This window comes from Leiobunum rupestre, chromosome 1 (assembly GCF_980474605.1).
Source record: "Leiobunum rupestre chromosome 1, qqLeiRupe1.1.hap1, whole genome shotgun sequence".
Classification (NCBI taxonomy): domain Eukaryota; kingdom Metazoa; phylum Arthropoda; class Arachnida; order Opiliones; family Sclerosomatidae; genus Leiobunum; species Leiobunum rupestre.
In genome coordinates this window covers 67,026,932-67,052,952 of record NC_143384.1, presented here as the reverse complement: position 1 = coordinate 67,052,952, position 26,021 = coordinate 67,026,932, and the positions used below count along the sequence as shown (strand labels likewise).

The window sequence follows — 26,021 nt, the reverse complement described above, 5'->3', positions numbered from 1 at the left end:
TGTGCCTAAGGTGGTGCCTTGGGTATTAGCCTAGCTGATTATTTTTTTTATTATTATGTGGGTTCCCTTTTTTATTTTATAGCTATTGTTTAAATCAAACTAAAAGAATCGATATAAGCCCTATCCTTGCCAAATTGTTAGATGTGGTCTTTCCTACCTCCCTTCGAAAAATGGCCATGGATGCCCTTGGCTATACGAAGACTTTAATAATAATCAGCTAGGCTATTACCCAAGGCCTAAGTCATCAAGCGACTTTAAAAGCCATTATTTCAGGTGGCCGGGTTACAACGAGTAGGAGGGTAGTGGAAAGCCCTGCAAGCCACGCGAGCCAACAGCTCCCTACACTAACTTTTACCGTTAACCTCAACTAGTTTTTATGGAATGTGAAACCGAAGAGCTCGAGGGAAAACCCCTTAAACCAGTGGGGAGAGAACTGGCAAACTCAACGCATAAGGAGATGCTTCGAGTTCTAATCTAGTGCCACAAGCTGGAATCGAACCCGGCTCCTCTTTCTGCGAGGCGAAAGTGGTAACCACTCCGCCACCCCACTTAGACTTGACCCTCTAATCTCTATATAACCTCGATATTAATAAAAACAATTGAATTGAATTGAAAAGTTCGTTTAATTTGTTATGTATTTTTTAATTTCCTATATTGCAAAGTGTACGTAATTAATGGTTGTCAAAATATTTTTGGGAAATTATTTATCAATACGTATTTGGGTGGCTGATTGGTCCCCACGATTATTCAATATTTGGAGGGGGCTTACAATTAACTTGAAAATTCAGTTCCCTTCCTCGGTTTACGGTACACTAATCAAATTTCCGTCTAAACGCCCTAATCGCCGATTGGTATACGTTAGCTTTGCCTGAAATGAAAGCCTAGATAATTAATCAAATTTTTATACGCTCTTTTTTACGATCTAAACTCGAGATAAATTTTCTGTCAAACATTTCTATTGCTCCAACAAATGAAATGAGGAAACGAATGCTTTGTTCGTAAATCCAATTGACAAGACAATCCTAAAGACAACTAATTCGTAGTGTTTCTGTCAACCTTCTGCATTTCGAACAATGTAATTTCAACGAGAAGAGGACAGAGTTTTGAATTGTTTAAAAATCTAGGTTCATTTGACAAAGTAAATAGGTTGTAGATCTCTAGGTATTATTTAAAGGATCGTTAATTTGAAAAACAAGGAAAAGAACCAGTATTTATAAAAACGTATTATTCAGCTCTATTATTATATACTTATCTTGCTGCCTAACCGCATAATTCCAACCACTTCTTATTTATGCTTGAGTACGATTTATTTGCTATTCTAGTTTACCATTTGCAGTTAAGTAACTCTAATGTAGAAGTGCTCATAAAAATCTATTTCAGGTTTTTCTTGAGGCTGGCAATGAAACAAACTACATAAACCGCAGAAATTTATCATTGAAGGATTTAATCATTAAATTTTTCGACTTGGTTTTAAATCTACTTATTTATCAATAAAATAAGTAATTATTTGAAACAATTGTATTTGAGTAACGTTTGACTTTCGTCATGATTAACTACGTAATTAATTTTAATACTTTAGAGATTAACATTGGGAGTAAATTACTTAGTAATAACAAAATAGTAAATTTTATGCAATTCAATAAATTTTCTGTAACTATATCTAATTCACTTTGCAACCGTCATAGAGAAAATTCTAAGCACAGCGTAAAATTTCCAACAAGTTATCAACAAAAATTAACAAGACAATTTAAAAAAATAACTATTTTCCATCCTTCCATGGCACGATCATAAAGTTTTTTAAAAACATTAAACAACTGAAACTAATTTATTGTAAATGCAGTTCAAAGACATATATTGTTACTTCATCGCTGTATTTGTATCGTTAAACATCTCCGAAAGTAATGAACTTTCTGTAATTACAATAAATAAAATCTAGGAAAACCTAAGTTCCTAAACGATAAAATAAGTTTATGGATGGTAAATAATATTATTCAAATTATTATTAAATGTAAAAGAAACAACATTATATCTAAGAATTGGCATTTTGACTTAGAGATCGGCGTAACAGATAAATTAACTGGCAAAATTTCAATTAATCATAAAAATTGCGGTTAACCGTTTATCCATGGATATTATCGATGGATAGAAACGATTTAATATGGGAAAAAGCCAAAAATAACTGATTATTTGTTGGATAATTTTTGATTATGGATATTATCCAAATAAACGGTTAATTTTTATCCAAACGCCGACCTCTATATTTGACTTCAGGATATGAGCAAACATTTTTAGTAAATTTTCTAACTGGTAATTCTATAAAACGTCTGTTTATATAATTACCCAGTAAAAAAAAACTTACAAAGGGTTTACAAAAATATGGGATAAATGCACATTTCTAACTATGATTAAAATATATTTTTTGCATAAGCCAAAACCTCTAAGTACTAAAGGGTTTTAATAGTATGACTTTTTTCCGCGAACAGATGAAATAGAACGGCCAATTCCCACAGCCTTAGAATTGCGTGTGTCTTCAACGACGAAGCGAGCGACAAACCCGCCTGTAGTTGTCAACCCAACCGTGTCTTCCCCGAAACTTTTGAAGCCCAAACAGCCTTCGAGCGGGAGTAGCAGAAGAACGTCGAACCTGACCTGCGCGGAGCTACTGGCCCTGAGTGGAGCTCAAGGTGCTGCGCTGGCCGCAAGCTTGGCCAGCAGCTTCGCCATGCAAAGGTTCTACTCGTCCCTCGCTAAAAGTAAGTTCTAGATTCGCAGCTTCACTTCCTTCTTCGTGAAAAGCTTTCGATCCTAATTGGGGAGAGGATGGTCACATATGTATGTTTTACCGGTTTCATCGTTACCCTTGAAAACCTGGAAATATCGAGGAATTAGATTTTCGACATAAACGTCAGTGGAATATCATGGAAATTTCCATAATTAGTAAAATTTATGGAAATATCATTTAAATGTCCATATTTAGCAAATTCACGGAAAGATCATGAAAATTTCCATATTAAAATTCACGGAAAAATCATACAAATTTAGATTCTTAATTTTCATTATATTTCCATGAATTTTACATCCATGTTTAGTAAATTTCATTATAATATCATAGAAATTTCCATATTTAGCAGATTCGTGGTATATCATGGAAATTTCCACATTTAGTCAAATTCATGGAAATATCATTGAAATTTCCATATTTAGTCAAATTCATGGAAATATCATTGAAATTTCCATAGTTAGTAAAATTCATAGAAATATAATTAAAATTTATTAATTTACTAAATATGGAAATATCATGAGAATTTCAATGATATTATTATATTTAGTAAATTCATGGAAATATCATGAGAATTTCAATGATATTTTTATATATAGTAATATTTGCGAAAATATCATGAAAATGTCCATATTTAGTAAAATTTATAGAAAAATCAATAAAAATTTTCATGTTTATTACAATTCATGGAAATGAAGGAAAATTATAAAGTCTCAAAAAGTTTTCCACCAAAAGAGTACTACTTTACAATAAATATTTATAATAAAGATTTGACTTAATTACTTCTCTAATATACAATTATATGGAACAAATTTACTTCATTATGAAATGAGTAGCCCTATACCCCTCTCAAGAAAAGATTTCTTAAGTTATCGAAATAATAAGATAAAACTTTGGTTTTAAATTATGTTATTTTTAATCATGGCATCTGGAGAAATTCGAGAAAGATCGGTGGATAAACCTAGGAATATCAAGTAAATCGGTTTGCCGATAGTTTTTTGAACCCTGTAATCGATACTACAAACGTGATAAAATTAAATCTTTGTGGCATATTGTTGAACATAACGAACATTAAATGTCGTAGAGACTAATTAAAATCCCTAATTGAAATAGTTCTAAATATAAAAATATTGGATTTATTTTTTTAGCCTATCCAAATACTTTAGACTTTTTTAGAAACGTATTCAAAAGAATCTGTTTATGTTCTATTTAGTCTAAATTGGAGCAAAGAGTAAAGTTAAATTTAAAATTATATGAAACAGACATAAGATGGTTCTATTATAAAAATTACGGTTTAAAACGTCACACGGCTTAAGAAGATTGAATTGTCCACCTAAAAGTTGTCTGACTATTTTCAGGTGAGAAGCACTGCTCAGCACCCCAGTTACTTTTCTACTACCCTGAGAATGAGAAGGACTTTCAAACAAGTCATTCGGACGAGTATTGGTCGGAATCCGACTATGGTTCTGACTCAGAAGACGAACGCAAGCGGAAGAAACCCCGGGGTCGTTGCTATATTTTCTGGAAAAGTAGTCAAACGAAACTTAAATTATTCGTTGATCACCCGTATTTTCAACGAGGAATCCTCATGGCCATTCTTGTCAATACACTTAGTATGGGCATTGAATATCATAATCAGGTAATCCTTCTCCCTATCCTTATTTCCATGAGCTTGTTGGAGTCGAGCAATGTTTGAAACCAAATGGTTGAGAAGATCGTACTATCTTAGGATACAAGATTATATTAAATATAAAATTTATGCTTGTTCGCCATGAAGGTAAATCTAGTAGACCCCGACGCCGCGAAATTGTGACCGGCGGAGGCGTAGAACCAAATTTTTCGGCGGTGTCGGCGTGGCGCGGCATTTATATAAAATTGCGTAGAAACTATTGCACTAGCAAAGTAATAATTAAAATGTGATAAAGAAAGAACTACATTTTTGTTAAAGCTGCAAAGAGACTGATATCAAGGGCTATCTAAATATGCTGATATGAACGGAAAACCTGGTAATCCTGTTAAAAAATATTATAAACCGTCGGCGGCGCGCCGTTCGGGGTCGGCAATGCTCCGGCGCCTACATCCTCTAATATCTAGTCGAAATATTTAGATTTTAGATCGATTAAAAATAAGGTAATTTCATTCATTTGTTCTTATACTATTTTAAAGATAGCCCAAACTTTATTGAGAAATTTAACTTAATAATAATCAGCTAGGCTAATACCCAAGGCACCACCCTAGGCCTAAGTCATCGAGCGACTTTTAAAGCCTATAATTCAGGTGGCTGCATGGGTTACAATGCGTAGGAGGGTGGTGGCCAGCCCTGCTAGCCACGCTAGCCAACAGTTCCCTACACTAACTATTACCGTTAACCTCAACAAGTTTTTATGGGAAGGGGAAACCGAAGATCTTGGGGGAAAACCCCTTAAACCAGTGGGGAGAGAACTTGCAAACTCAACGCAGTCGGCGTTCTGCCACTATTTGGGATCGAACCCCGCTCCTTTTATTGCGAGGTTAAAGAGCTTACCACTACCCCACCGCACAGTATAGTTTCCTAATACTATTAACCAAACAGTAAAGTCGATTAAGCATGAAAAATAGCAATTTCTAAAGTTCTGCCAAATCGCAAAAATGAACTTATACGTCTGTGTTCGTTCTCCATATTTAATGTCAGCCGTGAAGAACCCGGTACCTTTAATAACCCAACTGTAAATATAGAAGGAGTTGTTCCGAGTTTCACCTAGTGCCACAAGTTGGGATCGAACCCGGCTCCTCTTGCTGCGAGGCGAAAGTGCTAACCACTCCGCCATCCCACCTCACTTCCGTCACTATAGGATAATTATAATCAGGAATAAATATCTAAACTAATGGTTACTACAGTCGAAAAACTTGTTGAGGTTAACGGTAATAGTTAGTGTAGGGAGCGGTTGGCTCGCGTGGCATGAAGGGCTTGCCACCACCCTCCTAAGCATTGTAACCCGGCCACTTGAATTAAAGGCTTCAAAAGTGGCTAGATGACTTGGGTATTAGCCCAGCTGATTATTAAGTGTTTGATATTACTAAGCCCGGTTTTGATAGTAAAAATATTTTAAAAAAGTCACCGGAAATAGTATTAGCATATAATACACCCCAAATTGTTTAGCCCGGGGAAATGCTCTTATATGTACAAATTTCTACTCTTTTGGAAATATGGCCTTAATAGTCAAATGATAAAAAATTGCCTCGAAATATATAAATACAAAATTTGGTTCACTACTCAAACTTCACCTCTGCTGTTATTAATGCAGTGAAAATTGCATCAAAAATAACTTTACGAGTGTTGCCTGTCGAGGCTCTCCGTACGATATATCATGTAGTTGAAATGGTTACATTGAAAATTATTTTGGTTTAAAGGACTAGGATATCTTCTGCCAGTTTTCCTTTAAGTTTACTTCCCGCCGCGCAAATATCCTGGTGGTAGGCCAACGTGTTCCGCGGTTGGCCTACCACCAGGATATTTGCGTGGCGGGAAGAAAACTTAAAGGAAAACCGGCAGAAGATATCCTAGGCCTTTAAACTTTTCAATTTAATATAGAGTTGTCTCTTTAAGAACGTTTTCACCATTTCTAGCATTATTATACAGAGATGACAGGTCTTACAAAATGATAAATACCTTTTCACGACTTTACCCGTTCAATTTTGGTTGTTTTCCGTAGCCCGAGGAGCTTACCTTAGCTGTGGAGATCAGTAACCTAATTTTCACTGCGATTTTCGCCTTAGAGATGGCCCTGAAGATCCTAGCCGAAGGGTTCTATGCTTACATAAGCAGCGGTTTTAATGTATTTGATGGAGTAATTGTCATTCTCAGGTAAATATCAATGTTATGTTTTGAGAACAAAGAACAATGGGTTTTAAAGCCGGAGTTTCATCCTATTCAACTTAACTCAGGCTTTGAGGCCTGTCGCTCTATTAAGTAGGGCACAGTAGCTTAAATTAAAATTTCAAAGGTATTATGCTTATTTACCGTACAAAGTAGTAGCAACTCGTGTTATCCTTACATGAACACTAAAAAGGTGCAAAACAAGGAGCAGGTATTAGTCTAAATAATGGGACGATAAAAGGTGGTACATAGATTTATCTAATGTACTATACAGAGAAATACCACATTGTGTTATCACCTCATGTACCAAAAGCTGGTATTAGCTTGGAGTAGAGAAGTTGACTGGAGGGTAAATTCCCATATCTGTAGCGTTGAGTCTCTTCCCCCATCAATTCGGCCTAAGCCCTCCCAGCATGCACTGCGTTTTTGGTAAAATCCAACGTTTTACCTTACTCTAGCGACGAAAAAGAGAGTTATTTCCAAGGGTGTTGTGAATATTTGATCTTGATTTTATAGAACCAAGGCCGAAAAAACTGTTAAAGGTTTGAACTTAGAGGCTTGAATGGCAAATTTGTAACAATCAAAATCATGTTTTAAAGACGGTATTATATAGTTTAGCCATTGACATAGTTAGAATTGTTCATAATGAAAAAGTACTGCTGTTATAAAAATTGCAAAAGTGATTCAATTAATAATTTTAATTTATAAAAGAGAAAAAAAAACTTTTTAAGCCTTGGTTGATAGTACAATATTAGATAATAGAACAAAATTTACCTTCATTTTTTTTAATAATTTTTCGAAATTTGATATATGTGTGATCAAGTTGGTATAAAAAAAATTAACCTAAAACAATCCATTATAAAAATAACTAATACAATCTGAAATAAAAAATTCATTCTAAACTACTCCAAGCTTCAAAACTAAAGCATGGCGAATATTTTCAATTTTATTTCAATAAAAACCCGAATGAGGGCGACTCTAAGGCGCCCCTACCGCGGAGCAAAGGATTCTGGGTAACTTTGAGCTTACAGACTCCCCACCCTCTTTTTCCCTCCAGTCAACTTCTCTACTCCAAGGTATTAGTCTTAAGTATTCTTAGTACCATCTTTTACATATATTTAAACATAAATATTTTAGCCTACGTCAAAATAAAGAATATGAAGTATTTCTACGTGGCTGGAAAATTAAATTATGTGAAATTGTTATCGCGTTATAAGGTATATTGTGGGCGTCAAGGTAAGGGGCACCGTGCCGGCTCCACAGTCGTCGCCAAAGTAAACGGACAGATCGTTCGGCGACGGAACTGCTCGTGAAATACTTCATCGCTGGCAACATTTTGTTAGGGAAGGTTGAGGACAGCAACGGAAGATGGCCACCAATCAAACGGGACTGTTCCTCGTACGCGCATCCGATCGCCATCCATCACGCGCTGATGCGCATTCAAAATTCGGTCCGTCTCGTTTCCGCCGCGGACCAACTAGCCATTTACAAAAGGCGGCCTCTATCGGCAGGGCATTTATCTAAAGCCCCGCGCATTCACTTCCCCGTTTATGGCTCGCGCGGATATCGATTTTAGCTGGATTATTCCTTAAAACTTAAGTTATTGGGCGAGTTTGTTTAACCTCAACTTTTACTATCAATAAATACTTAAATTTCTTTGACAACATAATTTTACTATCAATAAATACTTAAATTTCTTTGACAACATAATTTTACTATCAATAAATACTTAAATTTCTTTGACAACATAATTTTACGATCAATAAATACTTAAATTTCTTTGACAACATAATTTTACTATCAATAAATACTTAAATTTCTTTGACAACATAATTTTACTATCAATAAATACTTAAATTTCTTTGACAACATAATTTTACGATCAATAAATACTTAAATTTCTTTAACAACATAATTTTACTATCAATAAATACTTAAATTTCTTTGACAACATAATTTTACTATCAATAAATACTTAAATTTCTTTGACAACATAATTTTACGATCAATAAATACTTAAATTTCTTTGACAACATAATTTTACTATCAATAAATACTTAAATTTCTTTGACAACATAATTTTACGATCAATAAATACTTAAATTTCTTTGACAACATAATTTTACTATCAATAAATACTTAAATTTCTTTGACAACATAATTTTACTATCAATAAATACTTAAATTTCTTTGACAACATAATTTTACTATCAATAAATACTTAAATTTCTTTGACAACATAATTTTACTATCAATAAATACTTAAATTTCTTTGACAACATAATTTTACGATCAATAAATACTTAAATTTCTTTGACAACATAATTTTACTATCAATAAATACTTAAATTTCTTTGACAACATAATTTTACTATCAATAAATACTTAAATTTCTTTGACAACATAATTTTACTATCAATAAATACTTAAATTTATTTGACAACATAATTTTACTATCAATAAATACTTAAATTTCTTTGACAACATAATTTTACTATCAATAAATACTTAAATTTCTTTGACAACATAATTTTACGATCAATAAATACTTAAATTTCTTTAACAACATAATTTTACTATCAATAAATACTTAAAGGAAAAGTCCAGGTTGGGTAAAACTTGGGTCTATTTGAAAGATCATGTTTAAATATACTCAAAAATATCAGTCGTAAAATTGTATCTTTTTTTAATGACGAGAAATTTATTTTTAAACGAGCGAAATTTACCGCCAAGCGAGCTGCTATTTTCTTTCGCCTTCCCTCCGCAGACAGCACGCGGAGCAAGCGCGCGCGGGGAACATAGCGCTGTTAAAGCCTGTTATAGCGTGAGCAGCGCGTGATTAAAGTCCTAAAACGTCACCCCGAAACAAAAAATGGCAGATCGTTTGGCGGTAAATTTGGCTCGTTTAAAAATTAATTTCTCGTCATTAAAAAAGATACAATTTTACGACTGATATTTTTGAGTATATTTAAACATGATCTTTCAAATAGACCCAAGTTTTACCCAACCTGGACTTTTCCTTTAAATTTCTTTGACAACATAGTTTTACTATCAATAAATACTTAAATTTCTTTGACAAAATAATTAGAGTTTAAGAAGTCTGAAAAGGACTTGGATTATCTAATATCTAGTAATTACTTTTTGTTGGGGCTAACGGTAATAGTTACTGTAGGGAGCTGATGGCTCGCGTGGCATGAAGGGTTTGCCACCACCCTCCTGCGAATTGTAACCCGCGCGCGCGGCCACCTGAATTAATGGCTTTAAAAGTCGCTTGATGACTTAAGCCTAAGGTGGTGCCTTGGGTATTAGAATTGCTGATTATTATTATTATTTAGATAGCTTTGATTCAAGATAAACTTTCATTTCAATGCAATATCTTCTTTAGTAAAGTTTTTAACTACGCGAAGTCATTTTAGCCAAGATTCTGTATGACATTCGCTTAACATAGCAGAATCTACCAAGATAAATTTAAATTATTATCTAATTTACAGATTAATTGTTTAGAAGAATTAAATACATCTTTCTACACATTTCAATCTTTCCTTCATTATACTTTATGTAATGAAAGATAATATGAAACTGTCATCACCATAGTTGTTAAATGCAACAAAAATAGCTAAATAAAGAAAAAAACATTTCGATGTAAATTAAAAACAATTTCGTTGAAATTTTCATAAGACAAAGTATAATAGCAGAAAGGAGAGATTTGAATAATCTACAATATTTTTTCAATCCTTTTTGCAGTGTTGTAGAGCTATTCCAAAGTAGTGGTAGTGGTCTTTCCGTTCTTCGCACATTTCGCCTTCTCCGAATTCTGAAGCTGGTTCGTTTTATGCCAGCTCTCAGACGCCAACTAGTTATCATGCTACGAACGCTAGACAACGTAGCGGTGTTCTTTGCCCTTCTCATTTTATTTATATTTATATTCAGGTAAGTTTTCTCACGATCTCTACAGCGGTTCTTTAACCAAAACGTTTGATCACTTAATAAATTATATCCAAAACAACCTGAAGTATTAAAACATTCTCCAAACAAAACCGTCTATCGCGAGTTAATCACATTTAAATTGAAAGCATAGTATTAACAATTCGTTTGATTTTAATATATTGATGAATATTCAGGTGGTTTATGGTAATGATTTAACAAAATGTTGGTCTTTTTGCAATTGCAACCACCATTTTGCTTAAACGTATTTTAGGATAAATGAAATAAATCGTAATATATCCCACATAGTAGATAGTTTCATTAACGAATAACTGTAACTAGCGATTGGGTTTCTACTGCCGCATTAACAACGTCAAAATCGGAGAAGCAATTTTCCTTTTGATCGAGAGCTTTATTTTGCTATTCTGCCTTAAAATCGACCTCTTAACTAATTTTAACATAAAGGATATCCCAGCACTATCTTCTTTAATGCACTAGTGTTCAACCCTATTGTCTTTTTCTGTTTATTTGTGCTTTTATATTTGGCTGTGGCAAATCTTTGAAAAATTCTCCCGGGCCCTCGAGATATATTACTTAACATTATTTGAGCGAGCGAAAGAAATAACGTCAGATTTCAGTACATTTAAGCACAAATCTACTCTTTCTCCAAAAAATACGAATTATGACAATGCCACTTACCAAAATTCCGTGATCTACACTGCATTTCTTCGAGTAAATTTATCAACCGTCTAAAATTCCACAAATATGACTTTAATATGCAGCAACTTAAATTTAGTATAAATCCTTCTACTTCAGCGAGTTAAGTTCTTGGTAGTTTTACATTTCATGATTTGGATAAATTGTTAAAATAATTACTTTGTCTGACTTTTCAAAAAACAATACCACCAAAAAATTGAACCCGATTTGGAACATTCCCTGTCTTACATACCAGGGCCCCCACTCAAATCTTCAGTTTATTTATAGGAAAAATAGGATCATATTTCTAAAAATATAGGACTTTATAGGTCCATTTAATTTACTAACTTTCTGCATTTAAAAACAAAATATGTACTTACAGGAGACTACCCGAGGTGTAACTCACTGATTTTCTTTAAATTCAGGGATTAAGTAGACCTTCATGTAACTTAAAAAAACCCCAAAGGGAAAAAATGCGATGGGCTTTAGTTTTACCATGGCAACCGAAAACGTTTTTGACAACTAAAATATTCTATGTAAATTAACATAGGAAAATTGAAGATTCCTAAATTATTCAAATTTTTTTAAACAAAGGTGGTTAATTGTGGGTGAATATCAAATTGTGGGTAAATATCAAATTTGATATTTACCCAAAATTAACCAAATTGGTTTAAAAAAAATTTGAATAATTTCATAACGGGGGACCCTTAGAATCTTCAATTTTCCTATGTTAATTTACATAGAGAAATATGATATTTTAGTTGTCCATCGCATTTTTTCCCTTTGGGCTTTTTTAAGTTACGTGAAGGTCTACTTTATCCCTGAATTTAAACAAAATCGGTGAGTTACACCTCGGGTAGTCTCCTTGTTAGTGAAATAAATCTTTGAGTTTCATTTAAGAAATAGAAACTATTGAACCATTTTATCACATAAATATAATAGTAGCTTACCATGTTAACAATAACAAAAGTATAGACTAGAATGACTTTGTATAGGAATTTATCCTACAGTTAAATCTAGCGGGATTTGAAATGGGCAAACTATCAAAATTATGAGATTTTATAGGACTTTTTTGAAAATATAGGATTTTATAGGAATTATAGGACCTCTGGGGGCCCTGGTGTACCCAAATACTTAAATTTGGAATATAATTATTTGAATTGTATAAGTTCCTTTTAAAACACTGATAGTGGTAATAACCGAATCGAATCAACTGCAAGAAAGCGCGTTTGCATGAGAGAATTGAAACGAAGGGCGAAACTAACATGGAAACAAAACCCGCAAACGGTTTTGCTGTCTCTATCCACAGTATCCTGGGAATGAACCTCTTTGGGTGCAAATTTTGCCAGAAGTCCGACGAGGACACAGAAACACAGTGCGATCGCAAGAACTTTGATTCCCTTCTCTGGGCATTGGTCACCGTCTTTCAGGTCAGGATCCAAAGTCGCATCCAAAAGATCCCTATCTCTCTAAAGAGCACACTTCGCGATAATTATTTTAGAATGAGCGCGCCGTGATTCAAAATTACCAACTCTTGAGATAAATCATTCAACCACACGGTTACGATCTTGTCCGCTCTAACAATATAATGATAAATAACGTTTCCAATTAGGAAGGTTAACACGTTATATAGTACTACAAAACGAATGGTATTAATTATAAGACCCAAATAATTTAGATTTATAATATAGTTCTTCCAAATTTTATAATTGAGAGCCCCGTATATTGTACATTTCTACGTTTTAACCTGGTAATTCGGGACAAAAACAAAGAATTCCATGTTTCAGTAGATTTCAAAGCTTTTATTAATACACGTATTTCGGTAACGTGCGAACAATTATGCCAAAAACCATTTACAACTGAAACCTTAGAGTATGCCAAATATCTTGACCCAAAATTGAGATAAAAATTTAAGATAATGATATATTTTCCAAGTTAAGGTAATGTTTATTACTTAATTATTTTAAATTTTATATTAAATTTATAGTTTGGTTTTGGCGGGTCCGGTTCGCACGTTTTAAAAGTTTGCTTTCAATCAATCGTTACTAATATCTACTGCTACATAAAAAAGTAGATATTTTGCTAAAGCATATATAATAACAAGCTATTTTACTAGATAAATAATACCTAATATTTGGTATATAAGATCAGAGTAGTCAAGTGAAATAAAGGGAAATAACGGCCTCGGCAATAATTAATATGTTGATTAACGTAGCAAATAACGGCCAGTAGATTATTGGCAGAAATGTTATGTCAGCATATAAATATTACATTTTGAGAAACGTTTTTGTGTTGTTCATTCACTTCTGAAGTTTAGTTTATTATAATATTTTAAAATGAATGGTTATAAAATTAAATTGTTATTCTTTGTTTACGGGTATAATCTAAATTATTTAAATTTTCAATTTTGGCTATTTATTTGCCATATTTTCCAGTATTTGCCATTGGCTGGATTTGGAAAAAATAAGAAATTTTGGTAACACTGAATGAGATAAATATATGCCCATACCCGCTTTAAGTTAACGAATATTGATAAGACCCAGAATCAAATCTGTCCAACTGTCTGAGTTCTACAACATTTAGGCGTCTGTTGACTGTCCAATATCGTCCAACTTCTGGTTTTGTTGTTTGCAACCAGTTATTTCCTCGTTATATGTTTGTAACTTTGATGTCTCCAACTTCAAAAACCAAACTTATTCTGGGTGGGAATCAATTAAAATGCATCGTTGTAGCAAAGATAGGTACACATAGTTGGTTAATCTGGACTTGGAAATAATTGATTTAGCTGAACGGAATGTGGAGATGCGTCTTATATACACAAAACGGAACGGAAATGTCGAAAATGATCGGTTGCTATCCGATCGTGGATATTTTAAACACATTCTGATCAAACTCAGTAATTAATTTGATAATCTAGTATTATGATAAACTTTAATTATCAATCATATTTCTATCACAAACTGCTGCTATTGGTTTTCCTTTTGATCGGATAGTTTGCGATTTCTGTTTCTGGTATTTAACTACATATTACTTGAATGAAATTGAGTTGAACCCTAAATTTGATTTTCCGGTCCGTTTTAAAGTACAGCACCCATGGCTTAAGATTATCACCTGCGTTTAAATTAGTATAATTGTCGATCAAATGACTTTTCAAAAGGAGCTTGTTGCTGATTAGCATTTGTTGTAACTTAAAAGAAATACACTTTTTATTGAGGTTAGCATCAGGTATTCAATGCCTCTTATGCATTACGTGGCATGATAAGTCAACAAATAGAGTTGAAATTTAAGTATAGAATTGCTTAGTTGAGAAATAAAATTTTTATTATTACATTAGCAAACAAAATTTAAAAACGTGCACTTAAGTTACTGTAGTATAAAAATAATTTTAATGTTAACGAACAATTAATTAATGTGTGGTAGAGCTTTGGTTCCCATTAAACAAAATGAATTTCACCTATCAATACTGGTACAAAAGAAGCCCAACAAACACATTAAGGTTAAATCTTTGAAGACAAACTGGTCTTAAAAAATAGGTTACATGCAGATCCTGGCTCTCGGAAATACTTTTTCTTGGCAAATTCCTTGAAGGTGTTTTATTGAAGCGTCTATTACACCAAAGTCCTGTTAGTGTGTTTGAGTTTCTAGTCTTCGACATCGACATCGACCAATTGGTTTTAGCAGATACTCTCTTCAAAGATTTAAAAAAACGTGGAATTGCACGAGAAGAAAAATGTTATGTTATAACTATTATTGTTATCATGGAAAACAAATCAAACTAGTAAAATCATTGTCGCTGCCAGGATTAATCTATGCATGGATGATAAATTGAATTGTGTCTAAACACGCGCTTACAATAACAGGGTCATTCGATGCGATCTCAGTCAGTGATATGAAAAGCGTTTGCTTTGAAATTTACACTTTTTCATCTCGATTCAAAACTAACATTTCTGAATTTTAAGCGGAAAATAATAAGTAGTTTTTAAATACAATTATTTTAATAATTATTAATCTTCATTTAGTCCACCTTTGATATAAAAAAGCATAAATTTTAGATATCCATTACTGTTATATTCCAATGGCGTGGCGTAGTGTTGGCAATTTCTCTTCGCAGTAAGAGGAGCCTTGTTCACATCGTGTGGCACTGGGTAAAAACTCGGAGCCACTTCTTTTGCGTTGAGTTGGCAAATTATCTCCCCGCTGGTTAAAAAGGTTTCCTCTTCCAAAAAAACTTGTTGAGGTAATTTGAAGTGAAGGGAGCTGTTGGCATAAAGAACTTGTCTTCACCCACCTCCACCAGATGCCTAGATGACTTGGGCTGGTGGTGGTGTTGCGGGTATTAGCCTAGCTGGTTATTTTATTATTAGAACGTCTAATGTATATTTCTAATGTGTCATATAAATTACAAAAAAGTAAAATTCGGAGCATTATTTAGAGAGATCACAAAGTTGACGATAGAAATATAATAACATTACTAAATGTAAAGGACTTGGGCTTTATTTATAACAAAAAAGATTAAGAATATTGATTTTATTTGATTTTTTTAAAACTGAGTACACGTTTTTTGAAATTTTATGTTACTCCGTTAAAGATAATGTTTTTAAACAACACCAATTGCTTTGGTCAAAAGCTAGTTTAGCTTCATTTCTTACCTTGTAAAAATCACCACTTCTAATTGCCATTTATATGTTTGTCTTTATTGAGTTTGATAACAAGGAAGACCAATTTGATTAATGCGTAAACGAAAATAAAAATGGTAGATGTTATAAGATATTTCTAAGACTACTCATAATTCAGAAATGTTAGTTTTGTATAGAGAGCAGTTCCAATGTTAACCTAACTAGCTAAGTTCGCTCATGGAATGACCAATTAATGGGAAGTAATCGCACATATACTTCGAACACAGAGAAAGTTACACCGTGAAAGTTCGCGTCCGTGAACTAGTACAAGGGCACCAGAAACCCTCTTTATACCGTTGATACATGTCGTGATATTATACTCAACCGCTGCTTCTTGGCTTCCATTTCAATTTCATTTTTTTCCGTAGATTTGCATGCTTATTAAGCATCAACGGCTTCATGCTTTTGTTGTCTAGTTTATATATTTTTTTTTGATTCCGTAGCCGCTTTTCATGCACATTTATTTTCACCCAAAAAGGAAAGACCGGCTTCGTAGAAGGCTTTCTTTAGAAATAGTGTGTCGAGAAAAACCGCTTTAGTGAAAAAGTCGCATTTATACACGGCGCTTTTGGAAACTGTAGTTTTAGAATATATGTGTCTTCAATTTCTAGTGCGTTATATGGCTACATATATACTTGCTCTAATAACATATGGCATATATACATTGTAGAATCGAAATAGAACATAGTATAAAGAAAATATTTTCTCAAAAAAAAAGAGAGAAAATGGTACTCGACTTTCCAAATGGCTCTTCTTCGAACAGAAATTGAGCTTGAACGGTTTAACACCTGGCTTCGCAATTAAATTTAAGCAATACTAACAATTATAATAATAACAATTCAATTTAAATGTCGTAATTAATTAATCGTACACCGAACTGGATAGGTCACGGTAAGTGTTTTGTTATTTTATTAATGTATTAAGGTATGTTGTTTTGGAAATCGTCATAACTTCAACTTTTATAATAACTCTGTATTTGTTAATCAATTGCTATTGTCGATGATATGTATTTATTTAATTGAAATTTAAAAAAAGGAAAGAAAAAAAAACAAAAAAAAACTAGAGGTGGATCGAATAGTCTTCCAGGGAAGCACCCGGCGGGAAGTTGTGCAACACCGAAGCGGCATTAGCGCGTTGAGCGGCGACCGCGATGCGCTGGATCAAGTATAAAACGGAGCGCGGTTCACCAGTGACGGAACGAATCCGTTTACTTACTACCAAAAAGATAAAAACATGAATATCATAAAGACCGTATTCTGAAAAATCCCATTTTCATTTGAGAACGCAAAAATAGTTAAAAGATCTTAACTTATACATGTTCAATATAATCTAAATTCCAATAATAATTTGACCTTACGCACAGGTAACATTATTTGAAATTGATAATAATTTGTGAAGACGAATGCAAATAAGAAATATATTTTATTCGAACTAAGGTTAGTACTACAACAAAGTATTTTTTACAGCTATTACTGTTAAGGAAAAATTAAAGTAATACCTAAGAAAGAATTCGCTTTATAAAGTCAACGCTTTAAATTTTATGCAAAAATCTTAAAATTTTATAAAAGAATTTCGTAATTTAAATTTATATTTCAAGTAAAATCAGGCCGTTATCATTTCTAATATCATCGACTTCAACATCGAAAACAGCACGGCAACAGAATACAGGAAACCGAATATCGAAAGTAGATGGGCTAATAATTCATCAAATCGAAATAAAATTAATTAAACTCTAATTTGAAAATAGTACCTATAATACAGGGCAAATGGTTAATAACATCTAATTAAAAGAAAATAGAGATTTGCGTATGTTTCCAAAATTGGGCAATATAAATTGGATTATTCCGATTTGATCACAATTGTTTGTTCCAAGCTGAGTAGAAGCAGCCCAGCTGATCGCGTCTTGATTTTAGTTGGATCCAAATTTGAACACTGGATTACGTCATTTTCGTAGGGGAACTAATAAATTATAGACACAATTACCGAAAACTGGCGATTCTGTGGAGGTTAAAGTTGACAAATGAAAGCTTTTGGAGGAAAATTACCCGATAAAATTGACCCTAAATCAGGGATACGTCAATTTTTACAATTTTTATATAGTTGTGCGGGGTTTGCTTTATTGCTAAGCACAGGTGATGTACAATAAAAAAAATAGACGTCAATCGTCTATACAATTTTTGTTAAATTCCGCTTATCTCCGAGATTTTTTTTAAACTGGTTTTATCATTAGATATTTCATTTTTAGATAGGGGATCTTAGGCAAATTTACTAGTTCGATAATGAACGTTTTAAGTGCGACAAACAAGCAAGCCCGTTTTAATATAATAAAAACTTCTTTGCATTGGCATAGATATGTTTTTTTTCCTAACGCGATAAATGAGCCACAGCTTTATTTTTTTGAAATGCTGTTTTAAGTCACAAAATGCAGATTTAATAACACATAATTTGAGGTTAAACCGATTTAAGTTAAGACTATGTATCGAAGGGAAAAATATTTCTTCTATGCCGATAAAATTTAGTTGGCAGTAAAATCTTTGAAGGATACGGCTTTTGTATTGGATTACTGGAGTGGGATTTGTTCTCAATAATTCCAAAAGAATTGGTTTCTTTGTATAATGATATTTTCGGTCAGGGCTGGGCTGGATACTGAGCTTCTACTCAGGCTAACGGAGAGGGTCCGTGCAAACTGGCCGCCTCGGCGGATTGGGTAGCCTGCTGTGGGGTGGCGGGCCTCCGTACGAGGGCACGGCCGTCCTGTTTCCCGGCCTTTTGGAGCCACACCGGAATCTCCGGTGCCAGCTGTGCCGGGTTACTTGGGCTGCTGTGTACTCGTCGTTCCCCTTTAGGAGCTCTTTCCAAAGGGTTTGACTCTTTACCTACGTAGGTAGGGTGTCGGCTGGAGTTGCTGCAGCATCCACTCTTAATCCCACTGCTGTGTGCGAAGTGGGAATTGGTCCACCCATGGCTGCACCTTCTGCTGGGTTGAGTGGCTCGCGTCAAAGGTGCGACCATCAGTAGTAGGGTGCTACTACCCATGCTGGATTTGTCAAATGTCCGGGCTAGGTGGACGCTGGCGTAGGGCACTATGATGATCGGCCTCCGGTGGTATGGTCTATGTTATAGGTACACCGGGCTATAAATTCTGACACACTGTATAATGATATTTACATAATTTATGATAGATATTTGTAGAGTTACTAACTTTTTCGAAGCATTAATTTAAGGGTGACCTAATCCAGTTATAATTATCCAGTGAAATAGTAACAATAATTTTAATTCTTGCTATTAATATATCGATTAACAACGGAGAGGAGCCAAGTGGAAAACACGAAACGAAGTACCAGTTAATGTTATTTTTCCGAAATGTTCGTTTTAAAGTTCGTGATTGGTTGCTTTAGTCGTGTAGGCTTAGAATAAAAAAAAGTTAAAGTAAAAGGAGATTTGACAGTACTTGAGTATAAATGAGTGATTAGAAAATCGGAGTGGCAAATAATGTCTATCAGCCCAATTGTTCCAAATTCCCTGTTTCGGCAGCTGTTTAGGCATGCATTTGTTCGGTGGTAAATTCTGCACCAAAGTCGATGAAATGACGCCCTGCTCATGCGAGGACTACCGAAATCCTGAGGTCAATTGTATCTGTGATAGAAAACATTTCGACAGTTTCCTATGGGCAACTGTCACAGTCTTCCAGGTAAGGCTAAAGTGTGTGTGACAAACTATATTGAAAAAAGACGTTTTAATATGACGATTTTAAACGAGTGATTTTTCAATAGAATTGATTCGAAAAAAAAGTTTTGATTGAGTTGAGATTTACGAAAGCGTGGTTTTTGGATTAGCGGATCAAGATCGTAGCCGTTTAAATGCTAGGAAAGAAGCTTGTAGTGTTACAATGCATGCTCTTCGGACGGATTTCCAAGACTAGGAATACACGGTTTTCCTTTTACAGCATGGTTTGGAGAGAAAAAATATTAATAATAAGAAGGAAAACAATTTTAGAAGCGTGCGGAATTAATTAAACTTGTTATCGAACAGAATGTAAGGACCCTTTTTAAAGTTAGTTAGTTTTTAAAAATTATTAAGTTCTTCTGACGATGACTAAAAGTTTAATTATTAGATGTTAGTCTAATTTGGAGTTGTTGAAAGCGTTCTTCTTACGCATGCTATTAAATAAAACATTATTCTTCAAAGACGACACACGCCATTGTACTAATTAGGTTTAGTTTTTACACTAACATTTCGCAATTAGATTTTAACACAAGAGGATTGGAACGTGGTGCTGTTCAACGGAATGGAAAAAACTTCGCACTGGGCCGCTCTGTACTTTGTAGCTTTAATGACATTCGGAAATTACGTTCTATTCAATTTGCTGGTGGCCATTTTGGTCGAAGGCTTCTCTCAGGACAGCGAGAAAAAGAAGAGCGATGAGAATATGGAAGAACTCGATCAAATGAAAACCAACGAACAATGCGAAATCAGCCGGGACGACCTTCTCTATTACAAAGATATCGAAGATTACGATCCCAAGGACAACATCGAAAAAGGTTACATTTCTATTTTTATACGTTATTTCTTTTGTCGCTGTAAGTTCACGTCAGGGCTTATTAACATAACTTAATTGAAAGGATTGGAAGACGGAAGACAATGGGTATCCCTTTCAGAGCTCTTAATAAGGATAACGAAATATTCCAGGTTCCTGCTGCCTAGGAGCAAAAAACACAGCACCCCACACAAGGAGAACGCAAACCGTCAAAAGTCGTGCATTTTCTTGCGTACATTTCTCATTAGTTAGAGGCTTTAGTGCCTGCTGCCGTCGGAAGGGGAAAATTCAGAGGGGAAAATTCAGAGGGGAAAATTCAGAGATTGTCTTCCCCTTTCCGTAAAACGTTCAGCGTAAAGTCTCTTCCTTTGAAATTTGTACACAAAACTGCGTTAGCGTGTTTAAAGGCTAGCTGCGTTCTCCTTGTGTTTGTTGTTTCAAGCTGCTGCTGACTAACTTTCTTATTGTTGTATTTGAACTTACTACTTATGAATAAGCCACCTTGATCTCCCCTTTCTTCTTCACTATGGCCTGATTCCAAGTTTTTGAATCGCAAAAAAATTTCTTTCCTCAATTTTTTTCAATTTCAATTTTAATGATTTCAAATAAATATGGTTTGTACAGAGTAGTGTTTATATTGAAATTGAAAAAAATCTTTACTCTACATTGTTCCCTAAAGGAAGGTCGAACATTTATAAATATTTAGTACCATATTTCAATATATGAAGGTGATTTGGGACCCTGGAAGATAATATTAAGATTTTAGTGTGTGATTATCATGCTGATTTGGAGATTGTCGAAATCATAGTATTAAGTGGATATCAAAATCTATTTATTTATTTTTTGACATATATTGTAAGGAATTTAACTTATGTCCGATCGATCGTTACTGTGTATACTATAGCATTAAACCAGTTTAAAAAGTGACACACACTTAGAAGTGTTATTATCACACCTCAACTACAGACTTGTACCTCAAAGAAACTGTTGGCTCCATCATTGCCACCGGTATTATGATATGTTATTAGAGATGGCAGTGAATCTATCCGGTTCACCGAAAAATCGTGTTTACTGGATGGTTGGTGCCATCTAGGAGCAACAAACACAAGGAGAACGCAGCTAGCCTTTAAACACGCTAACGAAGGATTGTGTACGAATTTCATTGGACGAGCGTCACGAGCCTTTACTGCTGGACGTTTTACGGGCGGGGGGGGGGACAATTTCCGAATTTTCCCCTTCCGACGGCAGCAGGCGCTAAAGCGTCTAGCCAATGAAAAATGTATACAAGAAAATCCACGACTTTTGACGGGTTGCGTTCTCCTTGTGTGGGGTTTTGTGTTTGTTGCTCCTAGGTGCCATTTATGGCAAAGGAAGCTAAAATTCCAAACAACGAAACGTCGTCAGAGAACCATTTATATTTATTATAATTAGACAACTTATACTCAGTGAATTTTAACCTAAATAATATATCCCATATTGTTAAGTATTATTATAATTAAACTTCTTTTGAAATTTACAAACGATCTTATCAACTGTAGGGATACTTTTGTGTCCCGGCTATTGGGTAAAAATGTAGCTCAAGTATCTAGTTTTGATTGCGACATTTGCTGATTAAAGACCTACTTATCGTCGAGTCGACACTTGCTTTAACCCATCTGCTCCTTTATAGGTAAAATCATTTTGCGCATGCTTAATTGTAATTATCTGACGTCACGAACCAATTTAATTTAAATGATTTAAAATCGATTTTGGAAACCAGCTAAATTAAATTTTAAACGGTAACGAACTACCGATATTCAGTTTGTTAATGTATGGAAAAATATGAACTTCGTTATGAAGGAAGTCCTTAATAAAGCCCCAGAAAAGGATAAACTTAATTATTTAAATTTAAAAACCGAAAGCCTCAAAAAAGGAAAAATTAAATATTTAAACCTAAAAACCAAAAAGCCCCAAAAAATAATAAAATTTAATATTTAAACCTAATTACCAAGAAGCCTGAAAAAAGGAAAAAATTAAATATTTAAACCTAAAAACCAAATAGCCTCATAAGAGGATAAAATTAAATATTTAAACCATAATTTTTTTGATAAAATATGAGGTATAATTATACAGCTAAATTTGAAACTTAATATCAATGACTACATCCTAATGTTTATTGTTTTATGTTACAAAAGACGAAAACGGCTTTTCAAGAAGTAGTTTTGAGATGTATTTTAGACCACGGGGGGATGCCAAAGCAGGCGATATACAAAAATATAACGCTCTTTTGTATCTCGTATCGGCGTAATCTATCGTCTATTGCCGGCGTCATGAACCGAGTGTGGAAGCAAAATCGTGAAAGGTGATACCATAAAGAAAGGTAAATCAAAGCCCTTGGATCTCTAAAACTGACTTCCAGGCTATCCAGAAAGAAGGAAGAATGCAAGTTAAGATGATCATTTTCCTGGAATGGGTCTCTGGAATTCGAGGAATTTCTTCTTAAATGGAACTGCAGGGCGTCGGTGAAAGGGATGTTTCGTCGGCGGATTTCCTTCTTTTCTTCGACTAGATTAGATTTAGCGTCGGCAAGGGCGGCGTTAGGGGTAGGCGAGACAGGCTAAAGCCTACGTTTGTTTTCACTTCGGGGCCCAGGGCCCACAAATCGATTTGAGGGGGTCCTCCTCAATTCGATTTATACAGAAAACTTTGTATAACTTAATTTTTAAGTCAATATATATGGGACCCATAATTGAGGAACAGGGGCCACACATTTGAGAATCAGGGTGCCCAAAATTAAGAAAAATCTCCTGGCGACGGGTCGGACATTTGCGAAATTTGCTTACGGGATTTTATATCTCAATGTTATTTCCGAAATCGTAAATTGAGTTGGAGATTTCAGAGTACGATTTTCGTGTTGATTTCGAACTGATTTCGTTCGGATTTCTTAATTTTCATATTGCTATCAAGATGTCTTAAATTATTTATCTCTAAAGCGTACAGAATTTTTTCGAATGTTTGAAAGGATTTAGTGTCCTGGAATACGAATGGATTCTAACTTGTCAAGTTTTTTAAACAACCCTCCCCATTAATTTCCTCATTTTTTTCTAACTTCTTTTATGAGATATCCTTGTAAGGCAATTCATATGAATTCGACAAATAAATTATTTTAATTAAAAAAAGGATTCACAAAAATATTAGCAAATCGATTTTACTGATATTGCCTGGATTTCCGAGAGGCTAACCACTTCCTCGAATTCTGTACACGGATAACAGCGAGTACAGGCTTTGGTAGTGATAAATCTGTAATTGATTACGTAATCACTTTAGTACAATCAAAGCAAACTCTTTGAACCCTCATTAATTTCTTTTACTTAAAAATTGGAAATTCCCTAACTTTACGGTCAACAACCTAATTCCCTGATATTTCAGGTTTTTCGGGTCTGTATGAACCCTGTAAACGTTTTCTAAATATTGTCACAAAATTATCTTCACTTTAAGCACCGGACTGTTTTCTGCTTTGAATAACTTATTTTCATTTTTTCAGAGACTCGCATGCTTTCTCGGCCCACACCGCTGCTCGCCGTTTCGAAAACCGATAAAAACGGAGGTGGAAGATTGGTAGGGCAGGCGGGGGAGTACTGCAGGACGGGTGCCAAGGAGACGTTGTGTTTTCCTCCGATCATCACGCACACGGCGGCCACCCCGCAAGGCTCACCCAACGCCACGCTGGAGCCGATCATTCGCGACCTCAACAACAAGTTGTCCCCTCTCATGGCCTTCAATATCAGCGCCTCCTCTATTGATTCCATCGACAAGTCCTCGGTAAGTGCGTTAATGCATTGATCCGTGGCACGCTTCCTCGGCGGACCGCAGCCTCACTCAATCTCACAGGAAATGTTCCTCACGTACTCACTCAAACAACATCTTAGTCCGAGGAAATTGATCTATTATATCTATCATTTCGTTTTTTCATCAACTAAACGTAGGCTGTTGTAAATTATCAAAACAATTATATTATTGCAAATTGCTGTTGGGTGCTTTACTTAAAGACAGGGGTCCCCCAATAGGGACTTGGCAGTGCTACGCCACAATTTCTTTTTAATAGTTTTATCGTGGGGAGAAAAATATGACCACAATGGTGGCTATGGCCAAAGCTACGGAGTGCCAAGTCTCTATAGGCGAGCTTTACTATAAGGCGATATCAACCTTGAAAATGGAAATCTCGATCTATAAATGATGATACTAACAAGGAGACTACCCGAGGTGGTTATCACCGATTTTGTTGAAACTCGGGGGTTATCTAGACCTTATGGTAGTATGAAAATTCGCGAACGGAAAAGTTGCTTTAGTTTTCCCATGGCAACCGAAAATGTTTTTGACCTCTCCATTTAAAAAAGCATGGGATTTTCTCGGTTACCCAATTTTTGTTAAAATTTAACGAAAATTGATCAATTTTACCCAAAACTCTTGATCAATATTACCCAAAATAGGTCAAATTCTTCTTTTTGGGTAAGTTTTTCAAATTTAATTTTTTCCAATTTTTTAAGTAAGTAAGTACCCTGTGAAACCGAGAAAATCCCATGCTTTTTTAAATGGAGTTTTTGGGTTTTGAGAGATCAAAAACATTTTTGGTTGGCATGGGAAAACTTAAGCCCATTGCAACTTTTCCCTTGGCGAATCTTCATACTACCATAAGGTCTACCTAACACCCGAGTTTCAACAAAATCGGTAATAACCACCACGGGTAGTCTCCTTGTAAGTATAGAAGGAAAAAATTGTCAAACAAACGTAGGAGGCAGTATAAATCATTATAGTAACTGGAGGTCATGGCTCAAGTAGGGGATCACGCGAACTGGAGTGGGATATGTTCTCAATAATACAAACATGATTGGGTTAACTGTTAAAATGTATGCTTTAAATAAGGGAACTTTCCCTTCAAAAGGGTTATCTCTAAAATATTTTAAAATCTTATAATAAATAAGTTATCTGGACCTTCGAAATGGCGTTCTTTTAAATATTATTTTGGGCACCCCTGTTTTAAGACGGTATAGAAATCGTATTGCGTGATAACTGTTTCTTTTCTAAGGGAATCCTATGATGAACTTTTCTTAAATTGGCAAATAGCATTTCATTATTACGTGGGAAGCCCTTTTAGGAGTACCACATCATTAAGAGTATTCAATCATTAGAAATATTTTAGATTTTTTCGAATAGTGCCTATTGTTGAATAAGTTTTAAAATTCAAGCACCACTCCTGTTTCCCTAAGCACATGGTATACCATAGCCCATTTCAAACGAGTCTTGGACTTTTAATCTTAGGTACTGGAAAAAATACATAAAATGAAATCATTTTTCTTATTGGGTCGTACAGTAAATATGTTACTACGTTTTCTGCATCTATTTATATAATCTTACGGAAAACTTAATACATCAACCACTTTAAATAATCAGTGGAAGGAAGCATTGAAAACTTGGTTTCAGAAGTTAGATTTGTATAGTTTTTTTAATTAATTTATTTTTTAAAAGCATATCTTATTTTAGAAATGCAAAACGTCTAAGCAGGGCGTTATACAG

General features: G+C 34.4%; 1 protein-coding gene across 5 annotated transcripts in view; it reads left to right on the top strand.

Moving 5' to 3' along the window:
• Ca-alpha1T (Ca[2+]-channel protein alpha[[1]] subunit T) overlaps positions 1-26,021 on the top strand; it is a 106,691-nt gene that overhangs the window by 23,780 nt on the left and 56,890 nt on the right. For 4 of the 5 annotated variants that reach the window (XM_090181006.1, XM_090180999.1, XM_090180981.1 and 1 more), the window contains exons 7-13: positions 2,484-2,753; positions 4,138-4,418; positions 6,472-6,623; positions 10,380-10,565; positions 19,466-19,622; positions 20,178-20,472; positions 23,992-24,269. In XM_090181006.1, coding sequence (XP_090037132.1) covers positions 2,484-2,753; positions 4,138-4,418; positions 6,472-6,623; positions 10,380-10,565; positions 19,466-19,622; positions 20,178-20,472; positions 23,992-24,269 — 1,619 coding nt within the window. Of the gene's footprint in view, positions 1-2,483; positions 2,754-4,137; positions 4,419-6,471; positions 6,624-10,379; positions 10,566-12,564; positions 12,686-19,465; positions 19,623-20,177; positions 20,473-23,991; positions 24,270-26,021 lie in introns of all 5 variants that reach the window. The other variant, XM_090180990.1, reaches the window with a different exon arrangement.